We start from the raw sequence: 17004 nt of genomic DNA on the forward strand, positions 1-17004 counted from the left end.
CAGTCTCTCCAACACTTTTCGCTTCTTACTATATCCATCCTAATGAAGTGTGAAGTGGTACCTCGTGGTTTTGATTCACGTGTCCCTGATAACTAATGATGCTGAGCATCTTTTCATGAATTTTTTGGCCCTTGTGTATGTATATCTTCTTTGGAGAAATGTCAATTCAAGTCTTTTGCCCATTCTATTCGGGTCATTTGTCTTTCTCTTTTAAATTTATTTATTTTATTTATTTATTTTTGGCTGCATTGGTTCTTTGTTGCTGTGCGTGGGCTTTCTCTAGTTGCAGCAAGCAGGGGCTATTCTTCATCGCAGTGCGCAGGCTTCTCACTGCGGTGGCTTCTCATGTTGCGGAGCACAGCCTCTAGGCATGCGGGCTTCAGTAGTTGTGGTTCACGGGCTCTAGAGCGTAGTTGTGGTGCACAGGCTTAGTTGCTCCACGACATGTGGGATCTTCCCAGACCAGGGCTTGAACCCATGTCTCCTGCATTGGCAGGCAGATTCTTAACCACTGCACCATCAGGGAAGCCCTAGCTGTGCTTCTAAGGAACATTTGTTGGGACTTCCTGGTGGTCCAGTGTCTAAGACTCCATGCTCCCAGTGCAGGGGGCCCGGGTTTGATCCCTGGTCAGGGAACTAGATCCCGCATGCTGCAACTAAGAGGCACATGCTGCAACTAAAAGAGCCCATGTGCTGCAACTAAAGATCCTGGGTGCCGCAACTAAGACCCAGTGCAGCCAAATAAATAAATATTAAAAAAGGAAAAGAACATTTGTTATATTTAACACAGCATTTCGAGATGTTTTGTAGTAGGTGGATTTTCAGGTTATCTAGTAAAAAGAAAAGTTTGAAATGGAAATCCTTAAGTGGCTTTTCTGCTATATCATGCTAATTCTGCCTCTTCTGCCACTTCTTTCTTGGGAACATCTTCCTCTCCTGGGGCAGTAAAGGGAGTGGTGGGGTGTGAGGGGTGTGCATGGGGTGGGGGAGGTTGGGGACAAAACGTTTCCCAGACTCTTAGGGCAGGTGCCATGACATGAGAAGCAGCAGTGTGGGCTTCCTGACTGAGATGTGTCTTAGGCTGCCTGTCACAGAGCCTGGGGTCCCAGCATGAGAGTCCCCATCCTCCTCCGTTTTATTGGCTACCTCTTTTAGCAAGAATTAGTTTAGCAGTTGATTGAGAATTAGGCTCCAGGGAATTAGAGGTTGCGAAGAAAGATTGGTGTGTGTGGTGTGTATGTTTGTGGTGTATGTGTATGTGATGTGTGGTGTGTGTATGGTGTGTGTGTTGTGTATATGGTGTGCGGTGTGTATGTGGTGTGTGCGTATGTTGTATGTGATGTGTGGTGTGTGTATGGTGTGTGTGTGGTTCATGTGGTGGTGTGTATGTGTGTGTATTGTGTGTGTTGTGTGTGGTGTGTATGTGGTATGTGCATGTGATGTGTGGTGTGTGTATGGTGTGTGTGTGGTGTTTGTGGTGGTGTATGTGTGTGTGTATGGTGTGTGGTGTGTATGTGGTGTGTGTGTACGTGATGTGTGGTGTGTGTATGGTGTGTGTGGTGTTTGTGGCAGTGTATGTGTGTGTGTTGTGTATATGGTGTATGGTGTGTGGTGTGTATGTGGTGTGTGTGTGGTGTGTGTGGTGGTGTATGTGTGTGTTGTGTATATAGTGTGTGTTGTGTGTGTGTTGTGTGTATGTGTGTTGTGTATATAGTGTGTGGTGTGTGTGTGGTGGTGTATGTGTGTGTGTTGTGTATATAGTGTGTGTTGTATGTATGTGTATGTTGTGTACATTGTGTGTTGTATGTGTTGTGTGTATGTTGTGTATATAGTGTGTGTTGTGTATATAGTGTGTTTGTGGTGGTGTATGTGTGCGTGTTGTGTATATAGTGTGTGTTGTGTGTGTGTGTTGTGTATATGGTGTGTGGTGTGTGTGTGTATTGTGTATATGATGTGTGTTTGTGTGTATGGTGTGTGTGTGTGGTGCATGTGGTGTGTGTGTATTGTGTATATGTGTGTTGTGTGTATGGTGTGTGGCGTGTATGTGGTGTGTGTGTGGTGTTTGTGGTGGTGTATGTGTGTGTGTTGTGTATATGGTGTGTGTGTGTGTGTGTGTGTGTGTGTGTAAGGTCAGGGAGGAGTGAGGGCAGCAGAGGTGGTTGGAAGTGTCTTCGGGAAGAGTTCTAGCATCTGACGGTCCAGCCATCATTTCAGAAAGGCCTGGAATAGTGACCAGGCCCCTCATCTTTAACTTGGCCATTCTCTGGCCAGGACCCACACTGACAGTTCCCATCAGGGCTGGAACCGGATCACTCGTACCTAGCGGGACAGGATGCATCAGCTCTCTCCTTCCTCTAAACACGGCTGCTAAATTGGCTCAGGCTGAGGTGTTTTTCCAAACTTCCCTGGAGTCTGGCCCTGGAAACCGGATCTGAAAGTTCAGTTGCTCCAGTCTGGATTCTTCCCTGGTCTGCACTGGCCTGCCCCGGACAGCCAGCCTTCCTGGTCCTGCCGTCTGTGGGGCACTGTCTGAGGGGGGACCCGCGCCTGTGTAGGGGCGCCAGGAGGGCCAGGCAGCTCCTTAGGGCAGCTGCTAGGAAGCCTCCCACCAAAGCGTTCAAAGCCTTATCGCCTTGGAGGTGTTTCTAATACCATTTCCGTTCATTGTTTCCTCTCGGTCATTAGGAGGAGGCCTGTCCCCTGTGGTGGCAGCTCACAGCTATTTTGGTGGGAAAGCGGGGCTGACGGACGTCACAGCTTGGGCTTTATCTCCCCTCGGCCCAGGCTGTCCACAGCACGGGGGTCACTCACCAGCAAGACAGTCCCAAGCCACGGAAGGTCCTGGAGAGCATGGCCTAGGGCTGGCGGCACCACTGCGGAGGCTGAGTTTCCCGAAGGACCTTGGGGTCACCCGCAGTCCCCATTTGCAGGGGAAGGTATGGTCTTTGGGGAAGAGGGCTGGCTCGTAGTGGGAGGAAGATGCAGGACTGATCCTCACCGCTGGGGAGCTGGGGTTCTCCATCCCTGGACTAGCTTGCAGGGTGATTCACAGCCAGGGACCCTCTAACGCTACCTCTTCCACTTGCCTCTGGAGGTCCTGTGGCTGCCTACACTACTGCCTGGGCTTTACTGCTTGTAATACTTGACCAGATGGGACAGGAATGAGCTCTGCCCTCACCTCTGGGTACCTTCTGGAAGCAGCCTGATGTACCTGTGTGTTGGGCACCTGCTCCAAGACCAAGCCTTGGCCATATCAGACATTAGAGTGTTCCTTCCACAGATACATCATGGATGGGGTTTTCCTCTCCCTTGTTTGGCTGGATGGGGCAGTGGGTGGTAAAGGAGCTCCCCACCCCCAGGGAATCTCAGGTGACAGACTGCACTTAATCTTGCAGCTTTTGCAGAGGAGGGAGCTGTGGCCGGGGCCCTAAGGGACTTGGAGTATGCTGGGCCAGCCAGGGTCCGTTGTCCTTTTCTGGGGCGGCCACACCACAGGGAACCTTGCCCACCACCCAGGGTTGCTGGACTCCTGTCTATTTATCAAATCAACTCAGCAAATGTTGCCTGAACACCTCCTGGGTGCTGGGCACTGTGCTGGGAGCTGGGATGGGGATGAGAGAGGAGTTGGTGTACATTGTGGGTGATTGCCCAGAAAGCCTGGTTCCTGAGTGTTCCCAAAGCCTGGTGCCCATGGTAGGAGCAGAAGCAAGACAGTTCCTACTCCCCAGTTTGCTGCCGAGCGTGAAAGGATGAAGAGGAGGAGGGAATGAGGTGCCCCCGGCTCTGAGCGGCCGTGGGAGCTCAGGGGATGACACCTGGGGGCGGGTGGAGGCCAAGGCAGGGCTTTCCTCTCTGTGTGCAGCAGGGACCACTGTTCGGGGAAGGTTGCCCGGGGTCCTGGATCACAGTGATTGTTACTCTTGGGCCTGGCCACAGGCTATTTTGGGGACCAGCAGTCCATGTTTAAGGGGCAAATGAGAGTGATTCTCTTCTCTTGCTTGAAAAAAATTCCCCCTACTTCATGCATGGCCGGGAGCACATAGCAGCCACCTGTGTGGCCAGCGATCGCGAGCTCAACTCTCCTGCTTTTCCTCAGATGATCCCTGCCAGGCTCACGAGGTTGCTGCTCGCTCTGGCCCTCACCTTGCCAGGTAGGTACAAAGGTGCTGCCGCCACTCTTCACTCCTGCCTCAGGGCCATTGGGAACCACCCCCTGCCAGGGATCTGCAGGTGTGTCTGGAGCCCACCTGTGTGCCCAGCCCCACGTTCGGCTCATGCTGGGGCTGCCGGAGTCACTGGCTTCCCGGTTAATTCCTCTTATGAAGGTTCTGCAGAGCCCACTGCCCTGGACTTGTGTTTCTCAAGGACCAGGTGCCTGTAAATGTCTTCTCCAATTGGGGAACTAAGAAGCACCAGGGCCACACAGAACTGTCCTGTATGCTGGGGATGGAGGATGGAGAAGAAGGAATCCAAGACTTGGGAAGATTATTAGCTTTAGAATGGATTGTGGAGCTCATCTAGTTGTACAGGTGTACATCTGATAGTACCGATGCAGAGACTGAGGGTCGGAGAGGAAAAATGACTGCTCCAAAGTCACACAGAACCCAAATCAGAGGCCAGCTCTCCTTCACTGTACAACACTGCCCTCCTTCCCGCACTGAGATGCTGAGTCTGTGAAAGGCAAGGGGGACCCTTTTCTGATCCTAGTCTCCATTTAGATGACTAGGCCAGCAGCACCCAGCCTACTGCTCACAGGTTAGTCTGGGGCAAAGTGTACATTCGTCACACCCTCTGCATCTTCCTGCTAGGTGTGTTCTGTGCCAGGGGATCTAGAAAACTTAGAGATTGACAGCTGTGGTTTCTACCTGCCAACACACACACACACACACACACACACACACACACACACACCAGTGTGAGAGCGGCAGGAGATAGCATATGACCCTGCAGGAGTCAATACTTCACAGATTCTATGTGTCAGGCACACAGGTTGATCTGTTCAGAATTCAGTATATTCAAGATACGCCAGTAGATGAATGTAGAAGGATGCTCAGTACAATCTATGTACATATCAGAAAACTGGGAAACGCTAGAACCTGTACCAAATACATTTAGAGGCAAAGTATAGTGCAGCCACCAAAAATGTTTTGGAAGTATGGCACGACACATTCTTTACACTATACTGAGAAATCAACGGGTTATAAACAGTTTGCTCCGCATGCCGACAAATGTGCCAAAAATCTGTAAGTGTGTATACACAGTAACATAGAAATAAAAGATAAATGCTAAAACGTTAACTCTGGTTACTGCTGAATTTGGTTACAGATGATTTTAATTTCTTTTGGTTATTCTTCCATAGTCTCCCGATTCTCTCTAATGAGCACGCAGTACATTTAAAATCAGTGGATATATGTCATTGAAATGAACGGGTCTCCTGGAAGGCAGCTCCTCCATTATTGCCGAGTCCTGGGTCATATTCTGGGGCTGAAAGCGACAGCTTTATTGTCGTTGAGGTTGGAAAGGTCTTCCCCGGAGCCTAATTTCTAACAGACGCAGCCTCGTTTCTACCAGGCTGCAGTGGTTTGGGCTGGTGGTACCAGCTGTGCTCACGTGTGGCCTTTCCCTCCAGGGGCCCTTTGTGGAGAAGGCGCTCTTGGCAGGTCGTCGATGGCCCGATGCAGCCTCTTCGGAGGTGATTCCATCAACACCTTTGATGAGAGCATGTACAGCTTTGAGGGAAGCTGTAGTTATCTCCTGGCGGGGGACTGCCAGACACACTCCTTCTCTCTCATAGGTGAGTCCGGGCCCTGAGGGGAGGACCCCAGAGGCAGGTGGGGAGTGGGGACAGCAGAGCTCAGCCCTGGCAGGTGAGGGCCTTGGGGATTGCGGGTTGGGATTTCCTACTCTTAGGACAGTGCCTGAGCGGAGAGCATGGTGGGGAACGGCCTCTCCATGACGTGGGGATTCCCTCGGCTTCTCGCTGGGCCCCTACCCGTGGGAGCCTGGTGGATGGAGAGAGTCTTCGTGCTTCTCCAGTGGTTGAGTCTGTCGCTCTGGGTCCAGGCAATGCTCCGGAAGCCCCGAAGCATCGAGAGAATCGATGACCCAGAAGGTGGTTTTTAATAGCAAAAGCCTGTAGAAAAGGGAAGGAAGGTTGCATGTTCTCGCTGGAATTCAGAGTATCAGCTGATGTCGAGCACCTCCTGTGTTCCTGGCAAAGTGCTGGTATCATGCCCGTGTTATCTCTGCCCCTGTGCAGCAGCTCTGAGATGTAGGGGCAGGTACCGTCACCCCCCTTCACACATGAAGAACTGAAGCCCAAGGAGGTTGCACGACCCTCCCACGTGCTGACGGATAATAAAGGAAGAGCTGGCTTTCGATCCTGGGCTTGTCAGGAAGGAGGACCTTTCTTCTGTGTTAAGGAGAGAGGGCACTTTCCAAGGCTGGGAGTGGGGCTGGAGGCAGTGATGGAACACTGTGGTTTGGTGACCTTCACAACAATTAACGAGATGTGTGTGGTGCATGAGTGAGGGACGCAGCAAAAACCAGCAAAGGCGGCGGAGTCCTTAGCCTTGGCGCGGCGGGGCGTGTGGAGGGGAGATGGCAACGGACAAACCTACACTGTTACAGCAAAATTTTTCGTGACAATAGTTATAAGGAGAGCGAGGAAAACTTTACTCAGGACGGACCAGTGCAATGGAGGTTTTGCAGTAGAGGGGAGAGATGGGCTCCACTCCGAATATAACAAAGACGAGTGGGGACTTATAGTCAGGGAGCTGGGTGTGGGCTGCTGGTGGAAAACGACTAAGAGGAAACATCAGGGATCAGGGGGAATTCTGGCTAAACCAACTTGACAGGATTCTTGCTGAAGGGAGGCCGGGGTGATACGATGTCCAGGCTGGGTTACAAGGAGTATGATCAGATACGGAGGGTAGGGGATTTTCGCTAAACTGACCCAGCAGGATTCTTGCTAAAACTGGACTAACCAGGCCAAGGACAGAGTCCGTGGGGGCACCTAACCGAGGAGAGGGCTCAGAGGAGCCTGACTCAGGTTTGGTTATGGACAACTGGTCAAGGAGAGCATCTTGGTCAACACCCAGACCCTCACACGAGATGCAGGCTGTAGGGATCTTGGGGTGTTAACTCCATCAGTCAGGAAGGATGGGAGCAGAACCCTCTGGGTCTACCGCTGGGCGAGGCTCTGCTTGGTTGCTGGGTGAGCTGACAGCTGGCCTTAGCTCTGGGTTCTCCTGCTTTTTAAATTAATTAATTAATTAATTAATTTTTGGCCATGCCACACGGCATGTGGGATCCTGGTTCCCCAACCAGGGGTCGAACCCGAGGCCCCTGCAGTGGAAGCGCGGAGTCCTTACCACTGGACTGCCAGGGAAGTCCCATGGGTTCTCCTGCTTCTCTGGCTACCCTCTTCCTGCCCTGCCTTTTCCCCACCTGCCCTGCCTCTGCTGGAAAACCTATCCCAGCGTGACTTGAGTAGTCCGAACTTCACTGCAATGCCATTTCCCCTACTCCTCCGTGAATCCCTCAGGGCAAGGACCACGTCACATTCATCTCTGTTTCCTTAGCTCCCGGGGGTCTCTGTCATCACCGAACAGGGGATCCAGGAAGCGCGGTGCTCTGCTGTACCGAAGAGCTGGCTTCATGAACAGCACGTTGTGCCGGACCTTGGAGGAGGGGGTTTTGCTTGGGCAGAGAGGACCGGGAGGATGCCCCATGCAGGGGGGACAGCAGGAGCCCAGGGAAGGCTCTGGAAAGGGTGTATGTCGGGGCCGTGCAGCCCAGTGGGGAGGTCCTTGTGCTGGGAGCCGTGGTTCCCTATTTCCAGCGCGCATCAGGCTCACCTGGAGGCTGGTTAAAACAGATTGCTGGGGTCCTCCATCCCTCCCACCCCGCCCAAGGTTTCTAAGTCAGTGGATCTGGAGCGGGGCCTGAAATGTTCATTCTTAACAAGTTCCCAGCTGCTGCTGCTGGTTTGGGGCCCCAAGTTTGAGAAGCACAGGCCTGGGGAATAGTGGAGTGCAAGACTGGGTCACGGGGGCAGGCTGATGGGGCTGCGTCTTGCTGTCTGATGGGGGAGTTTGTTTCTTGATTTCGCAGGCAACGAGGGGCTAGTGTAGAGCCTCAGCAGAAACTGGTTCTTTGCCAAGATGTTTCTGAAAGGGAGAGAAGCGGGATGCAGGGTGGCCTTGGCCGTGGTAACCAGGCGGGTGATGAAAAGGACCAGAGACACCCCTAGGGCATGATGAATTGAGGAAGTCATCCTGAACTCTGAACTCTGGGGACCCGTCTTGCTTCAGAGGCAGCAATGGAGGGAAAAAGCACCCCCTCACCTTCCCTGGGAAGCTGAAGGCCCCAGGTCCTTCCTCCTCAGGTGGTCCCAATGTTTATTTCCGTGGATTTCTCCACCTTAAAAGTCACAGTGCATTTGCTTTGCTTGCTTTTTAAGAGTCCACATGTGAGATCGTACAGTATTTGTCTCTCTTTGTCTTATTTTACTTAGTACAATGCCTCCAAGGTCCATCCACGGTGTCACAAATGTACCGTGGGCACTTGGGGGCATGTCTGTCAAAGTCAGGATAACACTGACCCCTCTGCCTCACATCCACGCGGGTTGGTGTCAGAAGTCTGGCCTCTCTGGCCATCCTTCTCTGGGTTTCAGGGGCCAAGGAGGAATGGAAGGGCTCTCTAGTTCAGAGCATCTCTGTGGGATACCCCCTCTGCGTCCTCCTTTTCTTACAATTTGCTCTTGTCAAGTGTCAATTTTCTGGCAGGTAGTTGGCTTAAGTCAGGCTGTAGATCAATCCCATTTCAATGTAGAATAGTTTCATTCCCACCCAAAATCGTGCTGCTAACATCAGAGAGCATGGGTGACTACTTTTTCTGTTTTTTAGGGGTGGGAGGGGGTATTGGCAGGAGAGGGGTAATCTGAGGAGCTGAGCCCGCAGGGTGGGCTGGCACCGCTGCTCCGGGGGCCGGAGGTGCCAAGGGGCCCAGCACTGCTGGACGCTGCCTTTCCATCCTGCAGGCGCGGCTGTGCCCTCCCACACGTCTCTGCTCTATTGTTCTCCAATGACATCCTGTTTCCTCGCTTCTAATCGCAAATTCCCGTTCCTCTCCTGTGAACCTTGTTCGCATCCTGGGTAAAGTGTTTGTGTCTGAGCATCAAGGGCCACCTGGTGCCAAGGCGAGGCCCCTTGTTCTGATGTCGGCTCCCGGTCCGGCAGGCTCCATCCAGGGTCCCAGGTCAAGGCTCCTAGCCGGCCAGCACGGGGACCCGGGAGAGACCTCGGGAGTTCTGGTGGCCCCTGAGCCACCCTGCGGGATGTGGCTCCCAAGGCAGCCCCGAGAGAGCCACGGACAGCCAGCAAGGTTCTGGTGAACTCCCCAGCGTGAGCCTCTGCCTCCCTATCAGTATGTGGCCAGGTCACTCCAGATCGCTGTCGTGCAGCTTTCGGACAGTGATCGCCTGCATCAGAATCACAGGAGGGGAGGATGGAGTGTTTGTTAGAAACACAGAGTAGTGACTCCCACACTCTAGGCTCAGAGAAAGCACTCGGGTCTGACTCTGCTCCCAGCTGCTACCTGCTTCCCTGAATGCTCCTCGCTCACCTGGGGGAGGCCTTGTTCCCTTACTCAGAGCCTCAGTTCCTGAATCCAAGAGGCCAGACTGGAGATGGGGCCGCGGGAAGAGCTTCCCTATAGCTCTCCTCTGGGATGGATGCCTCGCCCGTCTTGCGGCAGTTACAGGAAGTGCGGGCCTGCAGGTCTGCAGACCGTGGGAGCGTCCTCCCGCCCCGGGGCTCGCCGGCAGTTTCTTTTCTTTTTTTTTGGCCGCACCTCGTGGCTTGTGGGATTTTTAGTTCCCTGAGCAGGGATTGAACCCAGGCCCTCGGCAGTGAGAGCGCGGAGTCCTAACCGCTGGACCGCCGGGGAAGTCCGTCCCTGGCATTTTCTACTGGCTCATCTTCCTAATGGCTACACATCGTCAGATGCCCTCCTGAGTTCTGCAGGGAGGGAAGGAAGCAAATGAAACATAAGGCTGATGGAGAGTTCCGTCCTGCGCTAGTGGTTAACTGAATCCTGAGCGCTCAGACGCCCCGTTAGGTGGCTTTGTGTTACAAAGGGAGGTTTGCACTTGGAGTTAGAAAACCCTGATGTGGGCTCTGCCCGTGTTAGCTGTGTAAACCAATAGTTCTCAACCAGGGTGATTTTTTTTCCCCCAGAGGACATTTGGTTGTGTCTAGAGACATTTTAGATTGTCACAGCTTGGGGGGTGGGGTGGAGGCTAGTGTCATCTGATAGGTAGAAGCCAGGGATGCTGTTAATTATCCTACGTGCACAGAGTGGCCACCACAACAAAGAAGTATCTGGCCCGCAGTGTTAATAGCGCCGAGGTGGAGAAAGCCTGTTGTAAACTTGGGCCTCAGTTTCTCCAACTGTAGAATGGAGTCAGTATAGATCAGTGTTTTGCAAACTAAGTCACAACATATGGGTCATAAAATGAATGTAATGGTTGTAACCAGCATGAAAAAGAATTACGTGGAACAGAATAGAAGACATCAGAAAGTACCAGAGCGCCTGGCACAGGGTTAGGGTAGGAATGTTATGTGAACTGTGTATGGTGCATGCGCTGGGCCATGAAGTTACTGGCATTTTTACTCCACTTGCTGGGCAAAAATGTTCTTTTTTTAAATTTTATTTTTTATTGAAGTATAGTTAAATTACAGTGTTGTGTTAATTACTGCTGTTCAGCAAAGTGACTGTTACACATATGTATTCTTTTTCATATTCTTTTCCATTATAGTTTATCACAGAACTATATTGCATATAGTTCCCTGTGCTCTACAGTATAGGACCTTGTTGTTTAGCCACTCTCTATTTAATAGTTTGCATCTACTAACCCCAAACTCCCAATCTTTCCCTCCCCCGACCTCGGCCACCACAAGTCTGTTCTCTATTTCTGGGAGTCTGTTTCTGTTTCTTAGGTAGGTTCGTGTCGTATTTTAGATTCCACGTATAAGCAATATCCTATGATATTTGTCTTTCTCTTTCTGACTTACTTCGCTTAGTAGGATAATCTCTAGGTCCATCCATGTTGCTGTAAATGGCATTATTTTGTTCTTTTTGATGGCTGAGTAATATTCCACTATATCTGTGTGCCACACCTTCTTTATCCATTCATCTGTCGGTGGACATTTAGGTTGCTTCCATGTCCTGGCTATTGTGAACAGTGCTGCTATGAATATAGGGGTGCATGTATCTTTTTGAATTATAGTTTTGTCTGGATATATGTGAGCAAAAACGTTTCAAAGCCACTTGTTTAGATGGCCTCCAAGCCTTCATGCTGCCACGGTTTGCTTTTCTGAAGTCTCCTCCTTCCAAACCTCCCCTTGCTGCCCCTGCCTTGGGGGTGGAATTCCACAGGGTCCTGCAGTTCTGTCCTCACCGAGGGTCCCGATCCCAGCACCTCTACCCCCACCTCCAGCAACGGGCTGCGGCCTTACGCAGTGCTGGGCTCTGGGTGCTCCTGGCAGGCTCCTCAGCTTCCCGATGCCGTCGCTCCTGGGACCATGCAGAGCCCACCCTTCACATGCTTAAACCAGGCCCTGGTCTGAGTTCCCAGTCCCGTCATCACTCAGCAGCTGTGTGACGATGCAAGTGACACCGAGTGTCAGCTACCCGGTGGACCCAGGTCCCACGGGCTGTGGAGTCAGGCTGTATTACCTTTTACCTGGAAAAGATGGGAGCTCCCATGCACCCCGACAGTGGGAGGCTCGGGGCTCTGTCACGTTCTCCTGGCTCCCTTTTGAATGACTTCCTGCTGGAGTCTTGGCTGGCCCAGCCTTCAGGTCCTTCCTTCATAGTGGTAGTGACCTCTCGGCTTCCCCACGGCACCTGTTCAGCCCTGCTTCCCGTGGAACAAGTGACTGTTGAGGTGATCTTACATCCTTGAAAGCCTTGAAAGCAACTTCAGGATGGTGGCTCACCCCAAGCTGCCTGATTGCAGGCAGCGTTCCCCACCCACGCTCCGGCAAAGACCACCACCCCACCTCCTGCCCCATGCCTGGCTGGCTGCCTAGCTCTCTCAGGCACCCTTTCTGAATCCCCATGATGGGAAGGGAGCACCTTTGAGGAGAGGTGCCCAGGGTCCCTCTCCTGTTTCCAGGAGGGAGATGCCTCCAGCTCAAGGTGATGTTACCTAGTGAGGCAGGGGCAGAACCCTCCAGCCCTCTTGAGCCTGGGGATGGACAGGAATTGTACTGGTGAGGAGGAGGTGAGTTCTGTGGCCGGGAGGGGACCCCAACCTCTTGGGCTCATTGTACCTCTGCCAGCAGGCAGGTGGTGAATGGGGCTCCCTCCAGGCTGGGGTGTGGTGGTCAGGGTCAGCCCCAGCAGAGACCGGGAAGGGATTCAGTCTTTGGCCCACTGTGCATGTCGAGGGGCCGGGAAGGCTCCTGGGAGGGACCACAAACTGAAGGCTCTTGCCGGGCTCTCCCATTTGTTCGCGTTTTCCAGCATTTTATCATGGAAAATTTCAAACATACAGGAAAGTGAAAAGAATAGGACAATGGACACCGCTATACCCACCACTCAGACTCTACCATTAACATTTGAGTGTATTTGTCCTATCACTTATTTTTGTTTTTCTTCGGCTAATTTCTTGCTGTCAGAAAGTCTGTTCCACTTTTGAAAGATTTGCTTGCTACAAAAACTGTTGGAAGTGAAAATGCAGTTTGGACAAGACTCCTCAGTGGGATAGGACAAAACCCTTCCCTGCGGTTGGCATCTCTTTTAACTCCTGCCAGCGTTGGTCTGGGACCCGGCAGATTGTGGCTTGTGGGCTGTGGGTGGTCTCTGGGCCTTTCCTGATGGCCCCTGAGCTACTAACAGTATATCATTCAAGACTCTATTCTTAGAATGGGCTTGTTAGTTACATGCCACGGCCCTCACTAAAGTCTTACCAGAAACAAGTCTATTTTCTGGCTCATTCTGGTTGGGTGTGTGTGTGTGTGTGTGTGTGTGTGTGTGTGTGTGTGTGTGTGTGTGTGTGTGTGTGTGTGTGTGTGTGTGTGTGTGTGTGTGTGTGTGTGTGTGTACCAGGTGTTGCTGTCCTCCAGCAGCCTGGGTCCAGCTCAAGCCCTGGTTGGAGCACACCTCCTTCCAGACCTCTGCTGGGCTGTCCTGAGACCACGCTGCTTAGCTCGCTTTATCAGTGGCCCCAGCCGTGGCAGCTGCACGTCACGTCGACAGACCTTCCAAGCCTCCTGCACTTGGTTCCATAGACATTCTTGCCTTCTCTCTCTTTATTTTTTTTAAATTAATTTAATTTATTTATTTTTGGCTGTGTTGGGTCTTTGTTGCTGCGTGCGGGCTTTCTCTAGTTGCGGCGAGCGGGGCCTACTCTTCGTTGAGGTGCGCGGGCTTCTCATTGTGGTGGCTTCTCTTGTTGTGGAGCACGGGCTCTAGGTGCGCGGGCCTCAGTAGTTGTGGCATACGGACTCAGTAGTTGTGGCTCGCGGGCTCTAGAGTGCAGTCTCAGTAGTTGTGGAGCACGGGCTTAGTTGCTCCGCGGCATGTGGGATCCTCCCGGACCAGGGTTCGAACCCGTGTCCCCTGCCTTGGCAGACGGATTCTCAACCACTGCACCACCCCTTGCCTTGTCTTTTGCTGAGGAGCTGGAGTTACAGTCCCCTGACGCTTCCAGGAGCAGGCACATGTCCTCATTTCCAAGCTTAACCTTTCCACCTGGGTCCCCGTCCCATTTCTTCAGGAGCATGAAGGCATGGCACCCCCAACGTTGACCCCTGTTTCTCCAGCATCTTCCGTCTGTCTTCACCGGCTGCCCTCAAGCGGTGGGGTTGTTAGGTCTTCATTAAGCTGCAAAAATGTCTCTTCCTGTTTTCCGGCTTTCATGTCAACCGCCATCACCCTTGCCTCTGCATCTGCCCCTCACGACGGGGACGTCAGAGGCCATCTGATCACGTATTCGGCTATTCAGACATCTCTAATGGCAACATCTGTGTCCTTATTAAGTTCCCCGCGTGGAGTGGGGCATTTTACCTGTGCTATCTCTAAACCTCTCCCAGAGAAGCGAATTCAGTACAGCGAGGAGACGCACGAATCTCCATTTTATTTATTCTTTTTGAATTTTTACCAAAGTACAGTTGATTTACAATGTTGTGTTCACTTCTGCTGTATAGCCAATTGACTCAGTTATACATGTATATGTATTCCTTTTCATATTCTTTTCCATTATGGTTTATCATAGGATACTGAATATAGTTCCCTGTGCTCTATAGTAGGACCCTGCTGTTTATCCATTCTATATATACCAGTTTGCATCTGCTAATCCCAAACTTCTAATCCTTCCTTCCCTCCCTCCTCCTGGCAACCACAAGTCCGTTCTCTATGTCTGTGAGTCTGTTTCTGTTTCATAGATAGGTTCATTTGTGTCATATTTTAAATTCCACGTGTAAGTGATATCTTATGGTATTTGTCTTTCTCTTTCTTACTTCGCTTAGTAGGATAATCTCTAGGTCCATCCATGTTTCTGCAAATGGCATGATTTTGCTCTTTTTTATGGCTGAGTTGTATTTCATTGTGTGTGTGTATATATATATATATATATATATATACACACACACACAACACATCTTCTTTATCCATTCATCTGTTGATGGACATGTAGGTTGCTTCCACATCCTGGCCATTGTGAATAGTGCCGTAATGAACATAGGGGTGCACGTATCTTTTCGAATTATAGTTTCGTCTGGTTACATGCTCAGGAGTGAGCTCACTGGATCATATGGCAACTCGATTTTTCCTTTTTTGAGGAACCTCGTACTGTTTTCCACAGTGGCTGAACTACTTTGCATTCCCACAACAGTGTGGAGGGTTCCCTTTCTAAGAGAACATTTTAAATAACACATCGCAGTGTTCCTGTCACCAGTAACCACATGGTGGCTTTGATTCACTGCCTTAGAATGCATCTGACTCATGCTTAGTTTATCTTTATACTTCGATTGTAAACTCCCAGAAGGAAGGGGTCAGAATGTTACATTTCTCTTTTGAGAAATATGAGAGACTACTAGAGGGCTATGTATTCAGAGGCACACGATAACTATTTTTAGATGAATGGAAAGATGAGTGAGCCAATGAGATTGTTAGGGACATTTTTGTTGCCCATTTGTTAGATCGTTGGGGGGAGTTTTCCACTGAGATAAGATTATAGAGATGATGATTATAAATAAATGTATTCACTTTTTTGGGTAATAATTGCTACCCAGTTTAAATCATTCTTTTCTCTTTCAGGGGACTTCCAAGATGGCAAGAGAGTGAGCCTTTCTGTGTATCTTGGGGAATTTTTCGATATCCATGTGTTTGTCAATGGTACTGTGCTGCAGGGGGACCAGAGGTAAGTCGGAGCCCAGAAATGTCAAATTAGAAGGGGCCTGATAATTCCCCTGTACTCCCCCATCGTCTTTCGGATGAAGCAGCAGGGCCCAGAGAGAGGAAGTAGATGTGCCCAGAGGAAGTGAGCAGGGTGTGCAAGAGGGGGGTGTCCCAACGCTTGGACTAGGCACACAGCCTCTGTTCCTTGGTCTGAATCCTGCAGCGTGGTTGGGTTGAAGGGTGGAGGGACATCCAGGAAATGGATGAGAAGGCCACTTCCTGAGTTCCTCCTGTCCTTCCAGGGTCTCCATGCCCTATACCTCCAAAGGGCTGTACCTAGAAACTGAGGCTGGGTACTACAAGCTGTCCAGCGAGGCCTACGGCTTTGTGGCCAGGATTGATGGCAGCGGCAACTTTCAAGTCCTGCTGTCAGACAGACACTTCAACAAGACCTGTGGGCTGTGCGGCAACTTTAACATCTTTGCCGAAGATGACTTCCGGACTCAAGAAGGTAGGCTTTTCTGGCACACCGTTTCCCAAGCGCATGGCTGTGCTGTCCTGCTCACCAGTCTTCACTATGACTCTTCCCCTGGCGTTCCAGCCTCCCCAAGTCCTCAGCTCAATTTATCCCACCAGCCTTATCTCTTAGTGTTCTACTTCGCTGCCTAGACCCCCCATCAAACCAGATCTTGGGGGGGTCCTCAGACCCAACGTTGTTCAGCCTTGAATTCCCCACATGGCAGATGGTTGATAAATGCTGGATGGTTTGAACAGATCCTCCTGAACCACTGTATTGGAACTTTGAGGATGAAATCTATAAAGGGTGGTCCAGTGGTTAGGACTCCGTGCTTCCACGGCAGGGGGCCTGGGTTCGATCCCTGGATGGGGAACTAAGATCTTGCAAGCCACACAGTGTGGCCAAAAAAAAAGGGTGTCCTCTACACTGTCCAAAAAGGCTAGTTTATGTGGATGTGCGTGCGTGTGTGTGCTCACAAGCAACAGGAAGTAATATGGACAATGTGAAAACCACTGCTAATCTTTATTCTTCTTCTGATAATTTCAATTACATAAACATTTAAGGAGGGATGTTCTTTTGCAAAAGCCGAACATTTGTGTATAAGTTCTCCTTCTTTTTTACGGTTAAGGGGTAAGTGTGTAGAGAAACAGCTGATTATTCCTTTCATTGGACTGGAGAATAGTAAGATCATTTGTTGCTGTCTTCGCCAGCCCTGATTTCTTAAACTTTTTATTGTTCAATATGTACATTTGAGGCTATCAACTTTCCTTAAATACTGCCTTAGCTGTATCACACCAACTTTGATAGGTAAATATTTTCATTTTCATTGAGTTCTATGAATTTTCTATTTCCATTTTGAGTTTTTTCTCAATCTATTAATTGTACTTAAAATTTTTAAATGTTTAGAATTTTAAAAGCTATCTTTTGCAACTAAATTGATTTCTGATTTAAATTAGAAATTTGGGGAGATTTATTTGTGGCCTAGTACATGATTTTTTTTTTTTTTTTTTTGTGGTACGTGGGCCTCTCACTGTTGTGGCCTCTCCCGTTGCGGAGCACAGGCTCCGGACGCGCAG

General features: G+C 50.6%; 1 protein-coding gene across 2 annotated transcripts in view; it reads left to right on the forward strand.

Moving 5' to 3' along the window:
* Positions 1-17004, forward strand: part of VWF (von Willebrand factor) — a 199980-nt gene that overhangs the window by 59147 nt on the left and 123829 nt on the right. For both annotated transcript variants that reach the window (XM_060306367.2, XM_070046402.1), the window contains exons 5-9: positions 2686-2936; positions 4097-4151; positions 5630-5794; positions 15331-15433; positions 15714-15922. In XM_060306367.2, the coding sequence (XP_060162350.1) occupies positions 4097-4151; positions 5630-5794; positions 15331-15433; positions 15714-15922 (532 nt within the window). In that variant the 5' untranslated portion in view covers positions 2686-2936. The remainder of the gene's footprint in view (positions 1-2685; positions 2937-4096; positions 4152-5629; positions 5795-15330; positions 15434-15713; positions 15923-17004) is intronic.

Source organism: Globicephala melas, chromosome 10, assembly GCF_963455315.2.
Source record: "Globicephala melas chromosome 10, mGloMel1.2, whole genome shotgun sequence".
Lineage (NCBI taxonomy): Eukaryota > Metazoa > Chordata > Mammalia > Artiodactyla > Delphinidae > Globicephala > Globicephala melas.